The sequence below is a fragment of the Myripristis murdjan genome, chromosome 19 (assembly GCF_902150065.1).
Source record: "Myripristis murdjan chromosome 19, fMyrMur1.1, whole genome shotgun sequence".
NCBI classification, from domain to species: domain Eukaryota; kingdom Metazoa; phylum Chordata; class Actinopteri; order Holocentriformes; family Holocentridae; genus Myripristis; species Myripristis murdjan.
The window spans coordinates 14,577,444-14,600,818 of NC_043998.1; the positions used below are offsets into that span (position 1 = coordinate 14,577,444).

The 23,375-nt window shown below is 42.6% G+C and overlaps 2 protein-coding genes across 2 annotated transcripts in view; one reads left to right on the forward strand and one right to left on the reverse strand.

Moving 5' to 3' along the window:
• cpped1 (calcineurin-like phosphoesterase domain containing 1) overlaps positions 1-9,396 on the reverse strand; it is a 43,719-nt gene extending 34,323 nt beyond the window's left edge. Inside the window, exons 1-2 of the mRNA XM_030077724.1 lie at positions 9,186-9,396; positions 4,476-4,688 (exon numbers count right to left, since the gene is read on the reverse strand). Coding sequence (XP_029933584.1) covers positions 4,476-4,688; positions 9,186-9,249 — 277 coding nt within the window. The 5' untranslated portion in view covers positions 9,250-9,396. The remainder of the gene's footprint in view (positions 1-4,475; positions 4,689-9,185) is intronic.
• A 3,043-nt stretch (positions 9,397-12,439) lies between these two features.
• shisa9a (shisa family member 9a) overlaps positions 12,440-23,375 on the forward strand; it is a 51,539-nt gene continuing 40,603 nt past the window's right edge. The window contains exons 1-2 of the mRNA XM_030078229.1: positions 12,440-12,954; positions 13,840-13,946. Coding sequence (XP_029934089.1) covers positions 12,440-12,954; positions 13,840-13,946 — 622 coding nt within the window. The remainder of the gene's footprint in view (positions 12,955-13,839; positions 13,947-23,375) is intronic.

Consider the following 23,375-nt stretch of genomic DNA (forward strand, 5'->3'; position numbering starts at 1 on the left):
TTGCCAAAACAAGGTATGAGGCACAAGACCACAGCTGTTTACTAAAGAGAACAGGCAGATGAGGGAGGGAGTGCAAGAGAGAGAGAGAGAGAGAGAGAGAGAGAGAGAGAGAGAGAGAGAGAGAGAGAGAGAGAGTGAGAAAATCTGTGGGAAAAGAAATACAGTTTCCAATTTCCTGTCACCAACAGGCAGCAGTGTTGACAAAGCCAGTTGACAGCCAGCTTCCCCTGACTGCCACCCATTCATTCTGTATTGTAAATAAACAGTTGAAGGGGAAATGTCAACCGAAAGAAGGAAGAAGCAGCTCTGGCTCTGATATCACTCCTACCTCCCACCCCCCCCACAGAGCAGCCCAGTTGCCAGGCAAGTGACGGACATGGTGTGTAATGAGGATGGCACACACAACCTGCTCTGCTGGGGCTGACAGTAACAAGGGCTGACGCCGCAACGTTTAAAGGTCCCCGAAGCCTGGCGGTTTAAACCCCATGCTTACACTTTTCTGCTGTCCCTTTGTGCATCTGAAATGGATCTCACTGTGACCTATAAATGCAGGGGGATAAGGGGAGACTGAGAGGTGGGAAAGGGATGGCAGCCATGCTTGTGCCATATGGTGCAATCAGAGAGGTGATAAAGATATTTAGAAGTCTACAGCAAGACTCTTAGATGACAGAGCAAGAGTGCTCAACAGCACTTTGTGGGTCCTGCTCCACTGTAGTTAAAAATCAGTGGTCATTATAAAGGTAAGCACAAAGAGAAAGAAAAACGGCAGTAGTTGCTCTGACTAAGTCGAGCCAAATCTGTGTTGCATATGAATAGCCTAGTACTCTGCCTTAGGTCATCTTTCAAAAACAGGGGGGCAAGGGTATTCTATAGATGACATATATAACAAAATGTTCTACATCTGACTTACATCTTACATAAGCTTCAAATCTTCACATCAGGACCTATCGCCATGCCATCTTTCATTATGATCCAATCAGACGTGTAAACAACAGAGAGAGGACATGCGGAGATGGAGAGAGAGACAGGCTTGCCTGCTGACTCCTCTCTCTCTGTGCTCATTCCTTGAGGCCAGGCAGGCAGGCACCCCATGCTAGCTCCCTAATTGTCATGCAAAGGTAGTTTGCATTGGTTGGCGGCTAGCGGCTTTTTTCGCTGAACATTAACTCTGCAGTGTGTCTTGCCTGCCTGTTCCTCTTACCATGTTATCAAATTAGGCAGCTGGACATCGAGCAAATGCACACCACGCCATAGTTACTCATTTCATTAACTTCACCAAAGGCATCTGCTTGTGCCTGATGCCTGCCAACCATACATGACCAAGGCTCTCCACTGTGAGACACGGGAGTTGGTCTATGGCCATAAAATGTCTTTCATTTTTTAAGTGGAGAAATTGATTGGTGAGTTGAAATTTAGTATAACAGGGGGGACACAATTAATTGCCATATCCCTGTTGCTCTAGAAAAGAGGAATAGATCAACAGAATAGAGCACGACTGGTACCCAGCATGAGTCAAGCACAACTGTGTCAGTTCCAAACAAGGTGGAAAATGAACACTGGCTACTGCCAGAACAATGGTAAATTTTTTGTTTACTCCATCAGCCACTTCAGGAGGTAACTAACTATTGTGTAGAGGTCCAACTCTATTCTAAAAGTATATTTGCCTCACCACAGAACAAGTGTTTAATTTAGAAACCAGCAGCCACTGTGCCGTTTGATTAAAGAAGTCAGTTTCCTGTCCCGGTTCCAAGACATCTATATTTCAAGAGCTCGACACAAGAAACAAAAGGTGAGGGCAAAGTAAGGTTTGCCATCGATGAAGATTAAACATCATGCATTGCTTGGAAATTATTTACAAATGAAAGCAACAAATCAAAGAGCTGCATTTTCTCCCTTCGCAACCAGCATTCTCATACTGAACCATTTCAACAAAGCTATTCAAACAGCTTGGAGGCAACCAGGTGCTTTTTCATAGATAAATACTGTATGCTGTCACAGGGGGTCTGATGTTTACAAACTAAAGCCTTCAGTTGGAGAAGCATAATACTAGACTTCCTTGGTAATAAACAAGGCAGGAAACTAACTTTTTTTTTTTTTTCTTTTTTTTTTTTTTTTACCTCCCATCTACAGTGGCTGGCACATCCCAAAACTTGCCAGTCACTATTTTCAAATTCTGGTTGTGTGATCAATAGCTGAAACCCTCATCAGCATAGGAACTAAACCTTCCCAAGAATAGGCAGAAGGCCTGTGTTTTTTCATAGATAAATATCAGCTGCTGTCATGGGGGACTGCGTTGTTTACAGACTCTGGTGAGGAATCAGAGCAGCTTCACACTCAAACCTACCTCTATGAAGAATGTTCTGTAACCGAACCATCCCAAAGCTAATGCTCTTCACAGAGTGCATTAATTAGATTAGGCCAATCTCAGAGGGCAGCCGAGAATACATTAATCATTATATTGCAGACATATTCCATTCCCTTTAAAGACAGATGAATGTCAGAGAGCTGGCTCGGCTCCTCTCTGATACTGTATGTCTGAGAGTCTACAGTAATGGATGTAGACATGACGGAATGCTGTTGCAATATGAGGCTTGACAAATACTGTACCTACCCGTTACCTACAGGAACAACTGCAAATGGCACCTGTAGAATAATTTCAGTATAACACCCTGGATGTTATACTGCAAGCCCCTCCTGGTAAGGTTTATAGACAAATAATATTCTTCTCTATTGTTGTTGATATGTACAGACACTGATTTCTGCAGGTCACCACAAGCCTCTGCCACCTGGTGGTCTCCTGCCACAGTTAGGTCATAAATAATCAATTCTGCCTCAGGCTCAAAAATGACTAGCACATCTTGGAATCAGACTGATGCTGCATTTCATGCCCATTTGGAATCCAATATCACAGACAATCCAAGAAAAATATAATAGCTTCTCAAAATCTAAACAGTGAGGATATCATAACTCAGTCAACCTTTTTCATGTAGCATGAACAATTTCTGTCACTAATAGAACCACTGATGAGCATTAAACCTGTTCATGTGTATGAGGACTGGAAACAGCCTCATAATCTGGGCAGGAAATTGTTTTTTATTCACTGGCAACAAATCCCAAAAGTCACTTTATTTTATACCAGTCAATAAGTTTGTCGAATACTGTATGATATAACCTTCAAATAATTTATTACCTGCCAAACTACCACAACATTGCGGGCTGCTAGAAATTTCAGGCCCTGCTCATAACCTTCCACTAAAGTCTTGGGTGAAAACATCTGCTTAGGACCTAGAATCTGGCAACATCCTCCTGCAAAAGTGATGATTTTTGGAGTGCTGACTAATAAACAGGGCTTAATAATAGCAAACAAGTTGATTGGCCACATGAAAACATTTTGTATTTTCGAACAGCTTGTGGTTAAATGTAATATAGGGAAGCTATTTGGAGCAATTTCAAACAAGCACAGCATTTGCATCACCCTGCATGAGATACCAGATGCCTTGAGATAACACTCCTGGGATTGCTGGTCCAAGAGGAAAAAACTGAACACAGTTCCACATCACACAATAGACATCTATGACTTCAAATCCTGTTTTCCAGTGTGAGGCGGATAACCTGCAGCTACCTAGGTGGATCATATTGGACTTTTATTGTCTCTGAGATGTGTGTCCACTGGGAATCTCTTCACTGGGCTGACTTGTTTCTGACCTTATTTTCAATGGAAAGCACATGGTGTTGCATTTTCTCCACAGCCCTGAGAACTTAGCATGCATTGAGAGCTCAGGGCAGTTAAAAATATTTTAACTTCTAGCCAAAGAGCAGTGCTTTTTAAAACAGCTTTTCAATAGTCGCATAGCAACAGCAGGACCCACAAGTAGTGCTTCCCCCAAACACCCGTTGAGTACCTCTAGCTAAGAATGCATTCAAAACAATGCTTGAAAAAATGAGCCATATCGCTTTCATTGTTTCATAGGAGAGACTGTCAATTCTGCATCGACTGAAGAACTAAAACGATGAAATTTACATTTTGGGGAGAGGTAGCAGCAGTGATGCTCACATGTGCTTTCTTCAGTGGTCCATAAATTTCACATTTAGTCAGGAAGGCAAAAAACTTTAACATCCATCTGAATCCTGTTAATTTTTTACAGGCTTTCCCATATTACATTGATACTGTGATATGATCTAGATATAATATCATGATATGGTAAAAGTATGGTCTTTTTTCTGGATTAAAATGATACAATTTTCTGAACTTATTAGGCTGTTCGGGCTGTTCTGTTATTTGCCCCTACCTCCTTGTTCATCATGTCAATAAAGACTGTTATCAAAAGTCTTGTGTGTAAATATCTTTTGAGCACCATATTAATCATCCCTACAATATAGATACTGAGGTATTTTGTCAAAGATATCATGACATTTGGTATTGCCCACTGCATTTCAAATGTAATGTGTTTCCTTCACTCGTGTTTTATAACTACCTGGCATGGCATGGACGAGGTCTCCACACAGCACCATGAACCTTGGCCTGGGTCTGAGCCGGCTGACAGCCTCCACAGCCTGCTTTGTGAGCTGGACCTCCTCAGCCCATTCGTCCCCTCCTCCATCACAGTCGCCGTCCCTCCATGCTTTCATCAGCCCCAGCTGGGGGTCTGCGGCCTGGATGAAGTAGAACGGACCCGTCCACTCCCGCTCTGGAACATGGAAGACAGGCTTGGACTTAGCAGCTGTTTTGACAAAGACTGACCCTGCAATTCTTGCACAGCATGTGAGGGAGCTACAATCCTCAAGGCTTGCAGTGATGCAATCAAACTGCATCTAAATATGAGTGGACGACTTTGCATGTGAGCAATATAAGTGGAAAATGTATCTTGAACAGCATGCTCATGTTTATCAAAGCATGCTAAAAGGTCAAAAGAGTCAAAAGGTTCAAGTTTGGTAAGTGCAATTTATCTGGACAGCATGATTACTTGCTGCTGTTTAAGAAGGACATAGTTTGTGTTTTGCTAACAAGAATACCAGAGTCATTTAGAGTTATGGCCCATTCACTACTGTTAGTTTACATTTAGTTTACATTTCCCCAGTCATTTTGCAACATATACTATATGTAAATGTTCAACATTTACTTGCCTTGTCACTGTTGCAGATATACATGCTTGGTTTCAAACTATGGTGTCAAACCTAGCTTGAAATTAACCTCAAACAAAGATGTCTCAAATAAAAAGACACAGATGTGACAAAATCTGTAAGGTGATGGTTTCTTTTGTGGAGAAAAAAAAACTTCTTACTGTGGCTACAAGTTGATTGACAGTATGATGGTGGCATCTCAAGACCCACAATAAGTTGACATGACACCAAACCCATTCTAAGCTATTTTTATAATATTATGTATATATTATACATAAATGTACATTTTAGTAACAACACATAAGTTTGTTATGGAGTCCACACGTTTTAGTTAACATTGTATGATAACTTGCCTTTTACTGTTGCATTTTTCTTAAGTTACTAATATCTATTTATTTGTCTTTGACTTACTTTGTGCCATCCAGAGCTGCCAAAGAGCGAGACTGTGCTTTAGCCACACTTCAACAGCACCTGGGAACAGCTGGGGGCACTTTGGAGGGAACCATTCCTCTCTGCATCCAGAGGAATCTACTTGTTGCTTTATTGGTTTAAATTGTTATGTTTTCTGTAGCGGAGTAGATGTTTAGACAACCATTGTTGTTCGATACTAAGGAAAGGTCTCAGCAAGTTGAAAGTTGATTTGTTTAGTTTGTTGAAGCCTGTTGGTCTCCCCTCATGTGTATTGTAACTTGGCTAGCCTATATAAATTGCCCCAGTCTTCATTTGGTCATGTCAATTTGTTTTGTTCAGACCTCTGTTGAGCCTGTTTTGTTGACCTTGCTTATTTTTTTTCAGGCCCTTCATTTATTTACTGTAAACATGTTTCTCACTTTACTAGTTTTGTTACCCCAGCTTGTTAACTTTTCGGGGTAAATAAAACCCTTAAATTTTTAACAGCCTGCAACTTCCTAGGTTCTTGGCTTGGTCCCTCACAGACAGTAAGCAGAGTGTTATAATAATGCACTGAAATCAAAATACTAACAACAATTTTTGACTAAACTGCCAAGATCTGGTAAACTAAAAAAATCTAACAACCAAAAATACATTTTACCAGCCAATCTGAAGAAATATGTCACCTCACTCTTATATATCTGCCATATCAGGCAGCATTTCTTAATATCAAACCTGACAACTCACTTATTCAGTGGACAAGTTCATCATAAAGTTCACCAGAACTCAATATAACCAAGGCATCAAAATGTTATCATCTCAAAAAGTTTCCAGTCAGCGTGACAGGTGACCTTTCTTAACGATTTGTCCACCAAAGTCTAATTTTACAGGCATTTAGCACTTGTCAGGTGTTAATTTCAGATACTGTCTGTCTGGTCATTTGCATTTGAATATGTTAAGTTCACCGGATCCATGTGCAGAACTCTGCATATACAGTAGTTGCAGCAACATATGAATGCATTAGGGATTAAGTGTGATCAACAACACAGTCTTTGTCGAGGCCATTCATGCTCACTTCTCAGAGCAAAATAATTCACAAAAAGATACATATTGGTGCTCGCATGGCAAAGAACAAGTGTTTTACATAATCCGGATATTACATAACAGAAGGGCCCTACAACCTAATCACTCTCAAATATTCATTAAAAAGGCAAACTGTGGTTTTCCATGGAGAAAGGGAAGGGAAGCACACCGTGTGCCCTCTGTGGCTGATGCAAATGACAGGGTTTGACATGAAGGACATAACAGAAAGCAATAAGGAAACAGAGTCTCTTTGTTGCCTTAATATGGACAGATGCTAAGAGCAGGCATAAACAACAGCTTTCTGCTCTGCTCATTTTGTTTCTGAATCTCAAAGTAGCACTGCTGTCACTATGGAGTAGGCTTGCATGTTCACAAATCCCCTCACTCAAACTCAGCAGGGGGTTCGAGCTGATCAGCATCCTCTGTGTTTAACATGCTCTCCATGTATCTCTCTCCCAAATGAGTTTATGATAATTCTGTCCTCCAGAGAAACTTGAGTAAAGACTGGAAAAGAAAAGAGAGAGATAGAGAACCCAACCCATGGGAACCAGACGAGAAAAAGCCTAACAACGATCCTCTCGGTATATGTGAAATTTATGAAAGCATGTGGAGAAAAAAAAAAACAAAAAACATTCTACTTTCATGGATATCATCATCCTCTCTTCAGCCAGATTTATTTTGAAAACCTTAGAAAGCCAAACCACTTCCCTGGCCTTGATCTTTACTAATGACTACACAGTGCACAGGCCTTTAGGGCTCTGAAAAGATCAAGCCAAGACAATCTTAGCTTAATCCATTCATAAAGAGCACGGAGAAAGCCAGGGTGGGAAATTAACACTGGCCACTGGCCAAATGCTGCTAATTTCTGACTAGCTGGTAAATTTGTCTTGCCTTACCATCACATTGGCAGGTACCTGACAACTGTTCAGAAGTCTTGTTCTGTTGTAAAAATCAGATTTGGCTGGTAAAATAGTGAACAAGGCTGGTGAACTCTGAAATACACCACCAGCTGCAGCCAGGGTACAATAAAGTGGAGTTCCCTGCCCCAGTGTAGGCCAGACTTTATCTCCACATTCTACTGTAATCAATCAACATTTGATTCTTGAGAGGATTTGTATGTTACATAGATCAGAAAGTTCCCTGAACACATCTTGAACTCCTGCAGCTCAGCAGAATACTTTCTAAATTCTACCTCCAGGCTTATGAATGTTTGCATATGGAAATCATCACCTAAGTAACAATGCACACCTCAGCATAGAGAGTGGGTGTTTGCTTCATTGCAAAGAAATGCATTCAAATCACACAGGCATGCACGGGTGCACACACAACAGTGCAAACACATGTGAACATGCACACACACCCATGCGGCTAAAGTCCTTGGTGAGTTTAATCAGCCTGACAACAGACACAATTTCTGAAGCATCCATAAAGCTGCACTGCGTTCTCTGACAAACCCTGCAAGCTTTCAGCTACACTGAAAATAATTTACAACAGAGGGTCTCTCTGGAGTCAGATGTGTGAACAATTTCACTAAAAACTTTGGAAAAGACAAAAAGGGACAAGGACTTGGAGAGGAGCCACCAAATCCCCCACGGCAGGAGATAAGAGGCAGCAGCTTTGTGTGGCTGCGCTGGGCAAGCACAACGTCAAATATCAGAGCTTTCTCAGGTGGCAGATGGTGCGCTCAAAACAATACTAATCATAATTTGAGATGAAAGCGCAAGAGGGTTCGCTTTCGCAGCAAATAATAAAATACTGAAATGTTCGATACTTTGTTATCATTTCTTTATTTTCATTATTTATTTAGGAGACATCATTTATCCTGGGTAAACATAGGTGCTGAAAAAAAATGAAAAAAGAAGCTAGAAGTCAATGTTCCCCTGAGAGTGATCACATTGTGAACTGTGATGATAGAGCTGTGAATCCTGAAGTCTGTGATAGCTCTGAAACAGGTCTGGTGATCACAACAATAAGACAACAAGTTGTAGCTGTTGATGCTATTGGAGATACACAATAGCCTGTCTCAAGCGCACAAATGTTGTGAATTGTTGCTATAAACAAATTAGTGAGAGATTCGGTACTCAGCCCCGGGCTCAGAGCAGCGAAACCCAAAAGCTTGTCGGACAACTTTACTTTGAAGCCTTGTGTTCACCACTTCTCAGTTTGTGGAAATATGACATACGCAAAAGCAAGCTATGCTCATTATCACCACAACAGCTTTAAAAGAAAGTTACAATACCCCATAATTAAACGTTCAAGCATTATATTTAACCTATTTGCCTATTTATTACTAGGCATGCGACAAAACTTCGAATAACCTTACACTTTATTTTGTAAACACAAGCAAGCTAGCAAGTTAATCGTCTAGCCTAGCTTAGTTACGGCTGACTACGGTTACGAGGGTCTTAAGCGAACAAAACAAAAGCTGTCAAATGACTGCGTTTGTTTTGATAGGTCGTTGTCTTCTAGCTAACAGCAACAAGTATGTCGAAAAACTTGTGTAACAACCAAGAAACAGAGCGTTAGCTAGCACAAGCTAGCCTGCGAGTTGGCTAACTCGCTACAGAAGCAAACGACAGCAGGTCGGCTACCTTCGGTCAGCCCGCTGAATGTCCGATGTTTTGCCCTGAGAAAGATGTCTTCACTCTCAGCCATAAGATCCGCTGGTTAAAAGGTTACTCAAGCAAACTGGTTCGTCCCTTGTGATACTAACAGCAAGCCTGCAAACTAACTCGATTGCTGTGTTGCTGTTGTGTCGACACAGCTGGCTCTGACCGGCTAGCTTCTGTCAGCAGCTATCGGTGATCGACTACAGTTCCTGTGTGAATCTGTGCAACTTCAGCAGCAGTGACCCCCCGTGTGGCTGCTCACTGCAGGCTATCCTCACATGTTACAGGCAGGGAAAAATCAGACACTCACTCATACACTCACGGCTACATGTTACGATCACAATTCTGGCAACAATATTAACGAATTGCTGAACTCAGAAAAAATTTGCAGCCTGCTCCCTGATTTCTCCTTAGTGATTCCCAAACCGGACACCATCCAGTCCCGGGAATCACTGATGGGTTCACAATGGATCCCCGGAAAAAATAAGAATTAGCTATTATTTAGTCAGTTCACTCCAAGTTAGCGCAATCAAAGAGTGACTGTTCTGGTCAGAGAGCTCACTCTTCCCGCCTACAGACCAGGCAGCCACAAAACCTTCTTAAACATAAATTTTAAAATGATCTGTCTGTGGTATAAAATCTTACCCACTTGGGAGTTCTTGAAAAAGGGAATCCCAGATGATAGAGTTGCTTGCATCTCCTGGTTCACACAAAGGGCAAGTTCAGGTTATCAGGACCTTGGACAGGGACAGAGGGGTTTTTTCAGCACCATGGACAGAGATGTTGCAAAATGCAGCACCTCAACGACCCCGCCAGGCAGTTTCTAACTGACTGGAGAAACTATGTAGCTCTTGTGAAACTGAACTAAATGAAACTGAAACTGAACATTAAACTGAAATAAATAGTAGTCCTTAAGTTAATCTGTTATGATTTCTACTAGTTTAATTAGGTTAAATTGTTAGTTGTGGTTGTTATACAGACATGCACATATTTTTTTTTTGATATTCAGTTTTTATTCATTTTTCATAATAATAATAACAAACAAACAAGACATATCAAACAAGACAAAGACAAAGGGAAACCGGGGGATGTAAGCAGCAGTTAAAAGGATGATAGTCAAGTATACAAAAAGTCACATAAAGGGGGGCATGGAACCCCGGCTACCCACGGTCACTCACCTACACCCTCCACCGGCAGGGGTGAGCCTGGGCCGGTGGAGGGCCCAGGCCGACATGCACATATTTAAAAGTAACCTGAACATGTGATTAATATCTAGTGTTGCATAAAATGAGTCAGGCTCCATGTTTTTTGCGAATGCATTCAGTTTTACCTGGGTTCGCTTTATAACCACAAACTCGGTCATTACAACTCGGAGGTTACAGGTTTGGTTTGAATTTATTTTTTTAAAGCAGTTTATTTAAAAAAGAAACTGAAATCAATTTAATATAACTTGTTTGTGACTTCCCCTTTCCCCTCTTTTCTAATGCATAAGCGCCCCTCTCATGTTGAGAAAGAATGTCCTAAGGGATGCACAGTCATGTGGAACAAGAAAACATGAGGAAGGACAGTTCAAATGACTGCCTTAAAGGAATTGTAAAACATGAAAAGATTTCTAATTCTTTTTTCCTGCATAAGGGATACCCTGAGGATATCACACATTATAGTACTCTATGTACACTGAGAGACCAATTTGCCTTCTTGAAACTCTCAGACAGGTTGCTTTTACCCCAAAAAACAACTGTCATTTTGAATGCATACGCAAATATTTTTTAAAAGTCTGACTTGCAGCTGGAAGTCATATTTTTGAAAGTTTTAATCCCTCTGTTACAAACTAAACTGGCAGCAAGTTCAGTTTAATTTCATTTTATTCATTTCAATTTTAACTTTATTCCCTGTGGCATCTGTTTTACAGGTAATGCAGCAGGAAATAACCCCAATAAGCGAGGAGTCTCATTGCAAAATGAGATATCCACCATTTCAAAAATGGCACCTAGCCTTACAAAGTGATTGCTGGAATGAAAATAAAGCACATTATGAGCTATACTTAGCCTAAATTTATGAGCCATCTAAAGATTTTTTCCCCGTAAAACAGTTGTGTATCTGAGCATAGAATCATTCTGTTTTTGAGAAGTTCACTATTAAATTTCAGATGGTAACATTTTCCCAAATGGATAATGTTTGGCAATTAAACTCTTAACGTTTACAGCTTATGCGCTTCCTCTTAGCCAGACTATTTGTAAAAGTGAAAGCGGGCCATAAATAAATACATAAATACTGGACTTTCACTGTTGCACCATGTTGTCACAACCACTGTATAGCTCATGATTTGGTCTTGTGTAGCTATACATTTTGTTTACATTTGGATGAAGGCCAAATGCTTGGAATATTTAATAAATAAATAATAAATAAATAAATAAATATGTGGTAGTTACTCATGTCCCTGGATCTGGTAAATATTTTTGTAAAAGGGCTGTTTCTCCAAATATGCGTCGTTGGATTTGAGAGGCTGTGCATACCACTGCCTATAGCAACACAATAAGCTAGTTATGATTTCTGAAATTCTATAAAACAAAGGCAACCTACGACTGAAAATGAATAAAGTCAGATTTTTTTATTTTTAAAAAAAATCCTACGCTTTCCTTTACGGTAAAGCAGAAATGTGCTGTGCATTTTCGGGGGCTTTATCATCATATTTCACAATACAGGCTCTCTCTCACTGCTCTCAGCCTTCGCAGTCTCATTCCCTCCCCCTGTTTTCCTCCTCCTCTCCTCCTCTCCTTTTGCGCACCAAGCTCTCCCACCCTCGGCTCTTCTATTCGCTCACTGGCGCTCTCATCTCCGGTGCGGCTTAGTTGTGTCTCTGCCTACTCCTGTGCGTAAGAGCGCACCGATGGATATGTAAAGTGATGCACTCCCGAAAACGCGAAATCTGAGACTGCAAATGTCTTTTTGAAAGGACCTATATATCCGTTGCAGCGTGCGTGCGTAATTACGCGGAAGACAGTTAATTAGATTTAGTTAACAGTTAATTACACGAAGAATTACTAAATGCCTTTTCTCTCTCCTGCGTTTTTGGATGCGGGCATAGCAGTAAAGATGCTCATCAGCGCGGATGGCGGTGCGTTGTCGTTTGGATGTATGTTTCTGGACTTTTCACAGTATCAAGACCGTGCGCCTTTCTTCCTCTCTCCAAGTCTTTTCGTTTTCGCGTGAAGTTGAACGGAGGAGAAAGCACAATGAGAGGGAAATACTTTCTCCTTGGCTACTTGTTGGTCAAAGTTATGGCTCTGGTGTGCAAGGCTGACGGGGAGCCTGGACTGCTTGGAGGATTCGTTATGATCGCCACCTCCAACGGCTCTAGGGAGGAGGAGAGCGTGTCTGAGGAGACCCCGCACACGGAGGACAAATGTCGGGGTTACTACGACGTGATGGGCCAGTGGGACCCGCCGTTCATCTGCAAAACGGGCAATTATCTGTACTGCTGCGGCACCTGTGGCTTCCGCTTCTGCTGCTCGTACAAGCATTCGCGGCTGGATCAGAGCACCTGTAAAAATTATGACACCCCGGTGTGGATGAAGACCGGGCAGACTCCCTTCAAGAAAATGAACAAGATGCACGACAGCACCAAAGACAAGACGAACTTAATCGTTTACATCATATGTGGAGTAGTGGCCATCATGGCCCTTGTGGGGATTTTCACCAAACTAGGTTTGGAAAAGGCGCACCGGCCCCAGAGAGAGAACATGTCCAGGTAAGTCTCTCTCTCTCTCTCTCTCTCTCTCTCTCTCTCTCTCTCTCTCTCTCTCTCTCTCTCTCTCTCTCTCTCTCTCTGCCTGCTGCCTATTTCTTTCTCTCTCAGTGCGCTTGTTTACAACAGACTTGCAGTAGTAGCCTACGCACTCGCAGTGATCTGGAGCGCGCAAGGTGTTGTTCGTTTGTTCATCTAAGCCCCCCACCCTCCTCGCACGTCACAAGTAGATAGTGGGAATAAATCTAGGCTGGCAAGAGAACATAAGATCGTGAACCTGTAAGTTGTTTCATACACATTAAACACGTTTCCAACCCATCTGGCTCCTAGAACAACTTATGTCATCCTCTCTGAACAGAGCGGCGCTTTATGCACAGGGGTGGGTGCTGCATGGTCTCTCCACTGTAGTATATCTACAGCAGACTGCTTATGTGTGCTATAGCATAACATTACGTGGGCTGCACTTCACTCATCAGGCGGGGGCGATTTCTTTCACTAAACTGAGTGTAAAGCAACGCTGCGCTTTATTGCGTCTCCGTCTGTTTGGAGATCAGTGCATAGTGGAAATGCTTTTATTGTCAAAGAATAAACATCTTCCTGCGTTTTATTAGTCGTTAATGTAACAGACAAGACTACATCTGCAATGATCGGCTCCACAATACAAAATAAATAAATAAAAACAGGACAACTGAAACCCAATCCTCCCAGTCAGCAGGGAATCACGGTATTTCCAGTTAGCTGGACCAGGCACCGTTTAATGAAAAGATGCTGTGCAGCGGCGCAGCCCAACTGAATAATTAAATCAACCATGTTATGCACAATTCCTCATGTCTGCACATCCCAAACCACCACCACCCCTCTCTCAATCTCTCTTTCTCTCCTTGACAGGGCCGTCGCCAGTGTGCTGCAGGGCGGGTGTCCAGGTGAGCAGTATCGGGGGGAGGAGGCCCTTGGGATGCATTCGCAGCACTATGTTTCCAGGGCCACAAACCTCCGTGAGTTGTTCTAGGAGTTTTGGACAGCTCATTACCGGCTGCTGTGAATTGTGCGTGCAGCGTATGGAGGTGTGGGTGTGGTGTGTGTCAGCAAAAAGCTGCTTATTTAAAGCTGCTAAGGCTGTTTGAATGTGTCCAGGTTGGTGAAAGAGAGGCTCCCATCGAATTCTTTGGAGAGGCTCATTTGAAAAATGATTACATTATGAAAGTGAAAAGTTTAAGTGTTTGGTGAGGGGGTGAGAAGGAAAAGATCAAGTCAGTCATCACAACTGACCTAAACTGAATTAATATAGCTGTGCTGCCTGCTGGGACACAAAGAAGAAATAAGAAAAGAAAAAAAAAACATGAGCTGTTTTCATTTCAAAGCTATGAGCTTGGGAAGAACATGCAGCTCCCTGCAGGTTTTTTCCTGTTTTGTTTCAACTGGCAGAACTGAGTTTTACTTTATCTCACACTGGCCAGATATCCGTCCATTTCATAAAGTTGAAGCACAAGAAAGATCTGCCCTCTGCCATCTTTTGACAAGCTTTTTGAAACTGGTTTTATGTTGGTCTGTGCCCACATGATATACCCAAATGAAAGAGAGATGGAGACAGACAGAGGGCGGGAGGGGGGTGATTGAGAGGTGAGGGTGGGGTTGTGCATGGGAGAGGGGTTGAGGTGGTGCTAGTGTTTTGGGAGAGGGGTAAGAATACTGAGCCATGAATGCCATCTATTTCGGTTGTGTCCCGTGGGCTGCTACAGTACAACGGTTCTGGTAAGCCTTGTGTTTTAACAGAGAAGATCAAACAGCTCAAAGCACACACACACACACACACACACACACACACACACGCACAGATACAAACAGAGACGTAGCAGCACACATGCATTGAGGCATTGGGGAGGTTAGATGGGGGAGCTAAACATCTCAAGTAGTACAAAGTGTTCAGATTCCACCAAGGTTGCATCACCTCCCCCTTTTTGCTGCTTTTTCATGCGCCTCTACCCCACTCCAAAGCAAAGCAAACAGCAGATCTGGGCTGAACTCCACTAGAAAAGATGTATTTTGAGACACTGAGTGAGTGTGGCTGACACTCATCTTGTCAGAGGAATGTTTCTCCCTCATCTCTTGCGTTGCTGTCAAGCTATACATGAATGGCACCCTGTACAATTCCATCTGACGGTGGCTGAAATCCTTTCACATCAAAAAGATTCATTTTGGCTTTTTGGTGTGCTGCAAAAATATCCATCTTAGGAATTCATGTGATTGGGTATTGAGTTCAAGAGTCCTATTATTTGAGAGGAAAAAGTGAGAAAAAATGCCAGTGTGATGAGACAATTTCCCTTATATTTACAATGCAGAGAAACCTGCCTCAGTGATTTCCTTGAAATTGTCTCAGTAATTTTTTTTTGTATAGTAAAAGTAGTAAAAAATGCATTTGAAACAAGTGAAATTATCTGAAATGAATGGCAAATTGTTTTTCACGAGGTTTCAAAAGAGCACAAGATGAAATCAGTTGTTGAGATAAATGTTGCTTTGCAGTCTCTTGCCTTTGTCTTGTTGTCTGTTGTTGGTTTTCAGAGAGGTTGAATCACCGCCTCTACACTGCAAAAACTCTCCATCTTAACAAGCCATTTAGTCTCATATTGAGTCTTAAATTCTTGTTTTTCTTAAAACAAGTGTAATGGATGAGATAATCCCACTTGTTTTCAATGTAGTTTCACTTGTAGTTTTCTGGGAGCATGTATAAATATATTGAAGCCAGGCAGCCTAGTATTATCAAGAAAATAACATTTGATTCAAGAAAATTCGGGTTGCAAGTTGATGAGATGATGATTTTTTGACTGGATGACTTGTTGAGATGGAGATGTTTTGCAGCGTAACTGTGAGAAAGAGGAAAACGTACAGTAGTGGATGCTATATTATCTTCCCATATTATAACAATGTGACATAACCCTGTTCAGCGTGAAGCACTACGCCCACAGAATCCATCAGCCCCGTCATGGAAGTGGATCTCAAGGGAAAGGGGATAAAAAGGTCACATTCATTAAAATGGTCTTGCTTGGTTTCACAGGGGGTCTCGCTCTCAAATGTGCTGCCACGAAATGAGAAAAGTCACACTTTTAGTAGGTGTTGGGGTCCACCGTACTTTTTCTTTCCCCCTCTTTCCTCATTGCGGGCGAGACGAGATAACAGGGAGGCCTCTAGCACCTGAGTGACCAGGAGGACATCACTGTGAAATAGCGATTATTATTTGCGATGTGGAGCCTGCTCCCACGAACCTCCTAATCCCAGGGCTTGTGGGTAATCATATGGAATGTTATTAACCTCTGTGATCTGGCAGGATCCTCCCAGATAGCCACCCGATTGGTTAACACGTCCCTCCGCTGGCAAGGGAGACCATATATCACAGGCACAGATGGATGGAAGGAAGGAAGGGAGGAGAGAGGAATTAGGTATGGATTTGGTGGATATGGACATGTTATTCTTGTTTTAAGTGATTAATGAAAGATAAATAGAGTGAAAAGGGCAAGATGATTTTTCACAGGGAGAGCTGCTGTGTATGCAAAGGAAGGCGGAAGGATGGAGGAGGAGGAGAGTGAAAAGAGCATTAATTGCAACGTAAAGACAAGTGCTCAAGTGAAAGCGTCCACTGTAAATGTGCACAAGCGGGTGCGCACACACACACACACACACACACACACACTGCAAAAAATATCTCCATCCTAATAAGTCATTTAGTCTCCCAATTCAACTATAAAATCTTGTTGTTGATTTTTTTATGGAAGGAAAACAAATATGCTATCAGGTTGGTCTTTCTTATTCCACCTTGTTTAAACATATTCATACTTGTTCCCAGAAAAAACAAAAACCAAAACCAAAAAAAAAAAACCCTGAAACAAGTGAAATTGCATGGGAAACAAATGGAATTATCTCATCCAACTGACAGATTTTTTTTTTTTTTTCCACTTGTTTGAAGAAAAAAAAAATTAACACTGAATATGTGACAAAATGACTTGTTAAGATGGAGGCTTTTTCAGCACACACATTCACATACAAAGATAGTTTGTTCAGCTGTAATGCAGGAATGAGGTGGACAATCTATTATTAGTGCACACCACATATTGATTATAGCTTATGGCCAGATTGCCCTATTACCAGCATCAATGAATCTGGTCTGGGAAATCTTTCATGGCTTATCTATATGGGTGGAGAAAATTCACTGGGGACTCGTGGCTGTCAGTCACAAAATGCTATTTCTCTGCAAAACAAAGCTGCTATATCATGTATTAAATGCATTTATCAACAGAGCCATAACAGAACAGCAGGTCGAGCCGTTAATTCTAGTGTGTGGATTGCTGTTAACTCATGGAACTCTGATTTTCCCTTTAATTTCCTGTTAAGTAGCATCAATTTCAAATTTTTATTCCATATTGTATGGAAATGTTACATAAATATTCTGTATCTGCGGGTTGTAATGCTTCACTGAAGCTACATCACACTTCTGTTGAGTGAAATATTCAAACCTAAGTTACCACTGTTTTACAGCTGCAGCCTTACATCAAATAGAAAAGATTTAGATGTGTTGTGCATCATTTTATACATATTTCCCGGCAATTCAGCAGGACATATTTGGCATCTTTGGAAACCTTGGGATCTCCACTGGATTTTTAATAAAGTTCTGTGGGTTTGAGCAAAGCTCAGCTGCCCAGCATGCATTTGTAATGATTAACCCACCACTGGGACAGGCAGGGCAGAAGAGTTAACTGTCATCAGAGGTATTGCACACGGAAAACAAATGGGATGCACAATATCAATTAGTAATACAAAAGGCCTGAGATTTGTGCTTGTTATGTCAAAGCCCCATGAGTGTATAGTGGGAGCCCCCACACCCCCACTGCATTATTAAATATGGAACCCTCAGTGTTTGGTGAACCCGAGCCAGCCAGCCCACCAATCCCCAAAACGGCCGGCTGGCCGACTTTCATGTCGTCTCAAACTCAGAGACTTTGGTGAATTCTTAAAGGGCTGAAAATCTAGTGTTTCTTCGCTTTCAGCATCAAAGAGCACAAAGACACAGAGAAGGAAGGGTTGGAGGCAGAGAGAGAAAATGAGAGAGAGAGAGAGAGAGAGAGAGAGAGAGAGAGAGAGAAAGAAAGAAAGTGCGGGATCAGGACAGCGTCGGGAGTCAAAAGATCTGTGTGGCAGCACCGAGACTGATGGCAGCTAACCTTTTTCAAAGATCCGAAGGACAGGCAGAGCGTTGTCTTTTGTTATAAATGAACTAAAGCAGTTCTGAGGCGCAGTGCAAAGTCAAACTATGCTCTTTGTCTTGGATTGCCATGAAAAAGTCAACATCTGGAGGCACTATAGCCACTGTATTTGAGGGTGTGTCTCACCATAATTTTGGCACCAGGAACGAGAGATTTTGAGAGCGTCTTAAGGCTAACTGACAAACCAGCGGCTAATCTTGGTGTTAGCGCACTTGCTGTATAATCGGCTGAAGAAGTTCCTCATGAAATTTTATTGGCGAACCGCTTTTATCCTTGTGAGTTAATGCAAGAAACACTTCCCCAGACCATTACTGTACTTCTCAATTCTCAGTGTAATTGGGTCATTTAGCGTGTTGCACTGAAGAGCTCTAGGTGCGGAGCAGTATTAGTTTTGCTAAGACAGTATACACACATACACACATGTACGCACACACAGACACACACACTGTATTCTGTATTCACAACTCAATTCACCATTCGCAGGCTTAATTACCTCGCAAGCAGTTATAATCTTTTCCTAAACATCCTGAGATGGGTAGGATGAAATTTTAATAGGTAATTGCTTCTGAGATTGCACAGGCATGAGAAAAGCCCCTGTCTGCAGAATACTCTCTCTCAGCCTTGTGTCTGTGCGCGCGTGTGTGTGTGTGTGTGTGAGTATGTAGTGTGTAAATGTGTTTCTGCATAAGTGTGTGTGTTGTGCACAGCTGTCAATTGTCCCAGAGGAGCTGTGAATGTCCTTCGTTAAAAGTAGGTGACTGTGTGACCTTGTCTTCTCAGCTGTCATCGGAGCCCTCAGCGTGTCACATCTGATTGCAGAGTGTCAGGACAGATAGAGCAGCACTAGCAGGCGGATCTACACACAGCGGCACACACTGTAGAAACAAGCAGAGACAGGCAGCGAAAGAGGAAACGACAGCGCTGGAGATAGTTGTGTGTGAGGCGTCACTTCAGTCCTGGCTTCATTTGAACCTCAGCTTCCTCCCTCATGTTCAAACAGGAAGACATCGCAGGTGGAGCCGAGCGTTCATCCCCGAGTTTCTATTGCAAGCTTGGAGCCCGGTGGAGCTGCAGTAACAGCATCATCACATCTAGAGTTTGTCTTACTTGCTCTGAACCACTGTGGAAAATGTGTTTTTTGTGTATGGTTCATTTAGATTTCTACTGCCCCAGAAGCAAGAACACCAGAACTTGTAAACTAAAGTCACATGAATTCAAAAGTAGTTTGTTCATTTGAGTTTTGGTACCCTGAAATTTTGGTGAGGGAAGGAGCCAGCAAATCCGATTCATCCACGGTTCATTTAGTTATGTTAGACTTTCTGAGCATGACGAACTACTAGCTATCAGATTTCAACATGTGTCTTTTTATACCTGTAAAGCCTTGCATTTTAAGGTTGAGGTTCAATTACATTCTCACTCCGAAGAGGCCTGAGACTGACATCATTTAGGTGTCTTATTCGACACCACCTCAGTCCAAATTGCATTGATGCCACCTACCCAAATGAACCAAACTAAAGAAATAAATTGGGCTACACCATGCAGGGAGGCAAAGAGACAGTTCAGACAGCTCAGATGCTCCAAAAGAGCAGCAGCATCCTGTTCTCCTCTCCTGGGCCTCGTTCCTGCACCCTGTCTCTGCCTAATTATCTTAATGTGAGGCCCCTTGGCAGCCCAGGGATGCCATTAGACTCCTGTTTATTAGGGCTCTGGGGCCGCGCAGCCGGCTAGCATTGACCGACTCCAGACATTCGCTCAGTTTAGGCACACAGGGACACTGGCCAGGGAGGTGTCAACACAGCCTGTGTGTGTGTGTGTGTGTGTGTGTGTTGGGGGGGGGTTAAGGGAGACCGAGAGGGAGGACTGAGGAGGGCGGCGAGCGGGGAAGAATTAAAAGGAGAGAGGAGAAACAGGAGAAGGTCGAAAATTAGTGCTTTGCAAAAAGTGAGCGGGCGTTGAATGAAAACAGCTACTGGTGATTCACCTTGCATCTCTGGGCTCTTTTTGCTGTTTGGTGGTGTAGTTTTCTCTTATTGCTGTATAAACACAGACAATGTGACATCATGTCCAGCAGCTACAACAGAGTTTTATTCAGTGATCTAATACAGCAATGGTAAACATCAGGTTTTGTTATCAGTCCCTCACAATCATAGAGCAAGGGCTTCTTCCTCGAGACTCTATTTTGCACCAATATTCACTCTGCAAAAGTCTAAATCCTAAAAGTTATTCAGTCTCATATTCAGTGTTAAAATCTTGTTTTTTCTTCAAACAAGTGAAAAAAATCTGCTAGTGGGATAAGATAATCCCACTTGTTTCCAATGCTAATCAACTTGGGTTTAGAATTTTCTTGAATCGAGTCTCATTTTGTTGATACCGCTGGGCTGATCTGCCTTATTCTGCCTTGGTTCAACAAAGTTATTCTTGTTCCCGGGAAAATTCCTGAAACAAGTGAAACTGCATTGGAAACAAATGGGATTATCTCAACCCACTAGCTGATTTCTTCCACTTTTCAAGAAAAACTTGATTTTCAAGAGTGAATATGACACTAAATTACTAGTTAAGACATGCTTATTGCTGTGCAAGAACCATACAGAATTTTTTTTGTTATTGCGGAGCAAGCAGCGAGACCAGTTTCCCTACTGACAGAAGCTTCAATAGACCAAAATGCAATTCAGCCATGAGGAATCTTGCATTTCGAGTGAGAAATGTGGCCATTGGCTAGCTAGCTGTAGATATATTTGCCTGTACGCCCACGTTTGATCAAAAGTAACATCTTCAAACCCAATATCTGTGTGTTTCCAAAAGGCGTGCTGTGAAATGTAAGAAGTGACTAACTGGAGATGTAGACGGGGAAGGTTGAGGGCAAGTGGTACCTCAAAAAACTAAAAAAAAAAAAAAAAAAAAAAAAAAAAAACACTTAATGACAAAATCACTCCGGGAATGCAGTGAACATCACAGTTTGACGGCGGCTAACAGTGTAAGAGCATCTGAGTGTGGATTTTGCCCTTAATGTGTAAAGCACTGACGCCTAACGCAGAAGAGGATGGCCCTGAGCTGCAGTTACCAAGCATTTTCCCATTGCATCAGCTTCTTTGTGAAAAGTAATATAAATGGAAACAAGCACATCTTCTGCATGCATTAAGAAAAAAAAAAAAAAATCAAACACTGCTGAGCGGAGAGATTGGTCCAATGTATGTTGCCCGTCTTTGTATGTCCTTACTGTTTTGTGTCGTTCAGTGCATAATTTTCCATCTTGTCATTGTGGTGTTGTAATAAAAGAAGCAATAGGGACGGTGAATATCTTAACTTCTAATCAGCTGAACGCCTCCCCTCCTCTCGCCCTTCTCACGAATATTAATCAGTTCATTTACTCCCAGGAAGTCACATCTTGCAGTTGACAGGTAATTACGTCTGTGTCTGTATGTGTGTGTGTGTGTGTGTGTGTGTGTGTTTATGTGTGTGCGTGTGCGTATGACCTCCATGTATTTGCCTGCGTGCTCATTTCTAATGTATGTGCATGCATGTGTCACATGTGTAACCTGTGCTACACTTAAGTCTGATCCTGAGCACCATGAGTAATATTACATCCATCTATCTCCATTTATTTCAATCTCATTTACATTTGACTATCTGCAGTGATATAGCACTCCGAGGCAGTCATGGGATAAGCAGACAGACTTCCCATCTGTATGTTTGAACAGGTGGCTATCACCACTGGTTTCTAATTAACTGCTACACTGCCTCTTCTTAATCGACCATTCAAATTAATGAGGTAAGCCTTTTGCAAATATTAGGATTATTTCCTGTCATGAAATTCGTGTGAAAAATTGAAATTACGTTTGAAAGCCAAGGGTTTTGCTTGTAGTTCTCGCCGTATTCAAGTTACAAGACAAGACGGTCAAAGAATGCGCGTCCTCGCATTTCTCATTACAGCGGAGGAGCTATTGAGAAAATAGCTGTGTTTCTTTTACAATAACAACCTCTCTGTCTGTCAGAAATACAGTGAAGCGAGCCAAATCTCATAGTGGCATTATAAGTCTATTTAGGCCTCCTAACATGTAGCTGTGTTATGCTGTGTGAAATCCTCTGTAATCCGCTGCTATTGTTACACAGTTTTCCTTTCATACTGTTTCTAATGGGAAAATGGATCCTTAATCTGTATTACATACAATAACAGTATATATTCTCATCATCTCCCAGTAGTATTTCCGGCAGTGTTCCATAGCAGCGCAAACTCTTATGTAGTGCGTCAAAGCAGATATCTCTCGTCAGTATAGGAGCTGAGCGGCGTTGCGGCGTGCTGGGCAGACACTTCTCGATGCGTGTGCACAATGAGAGGCTTGGCTTTGAAAGAGAACAGTCTGTTTTGGATGAACTGGCCAAAGCAACAGATCACTCCCTGTGTCCCAAGGCTCTGAAGGCTCTTTTCTCCTTCCCCTTCCTCATGCATACACATGCATATGGGCACACGCGCTACCAAAAGACACCCACACATGTGCACCCTGCACACACTCACACACGCACACACTCTCTCTCTCTCTCTCCCTCTCTCTCTTTCTCTCTCCTTGCTTTCCAGGCCTGTGCTTCATGCGGCCGGAGGGCAGGCAGCAGATTTGCTTGGCTAGTTGACTGACGCCACCAGCGATGTCAAGTCACAGGCAGGGAGAGCTCATGCTGTGAGCACATTTGTGATAGCCACCCCCAGCCCACCGCCTCTCCCACACACACACACACACACACACACATCCACCACCCAACTCAGGGTGGTGGTCTTGGGAAAGTAAACGCCATCTTTCTCCCTCTCCCTCTGCCTCTCTCTCTTTCTCACTCTCTCTCTCCGCCTGCAGGCTTCAGTATGACCTGGCTCGCTCATCACCCTGCCCTCAGGGAGGTGAGGACACATTGGCAGCGTCCTCACTGCTCCCCCTCCCGTCCTCATACACACATATGGACACGCACAAACACAGAGACACACAAAACCGTGGACAGGCTTACAGCCCCCCCACACACACCCTTCTCCTATCCTCCCCTCCTCCCTCACCCCTCCCTCTCCTGCTGGGCGCTGGCCCATGGATGGGGGACATGTGGCTGGGCGAAATGCGTCACGATGCTGGGCTCTCGCTCCGACAGATCTGCTGCCTGCCCGCCCGCTTGCCTGCTAACTACCAGCCTGGA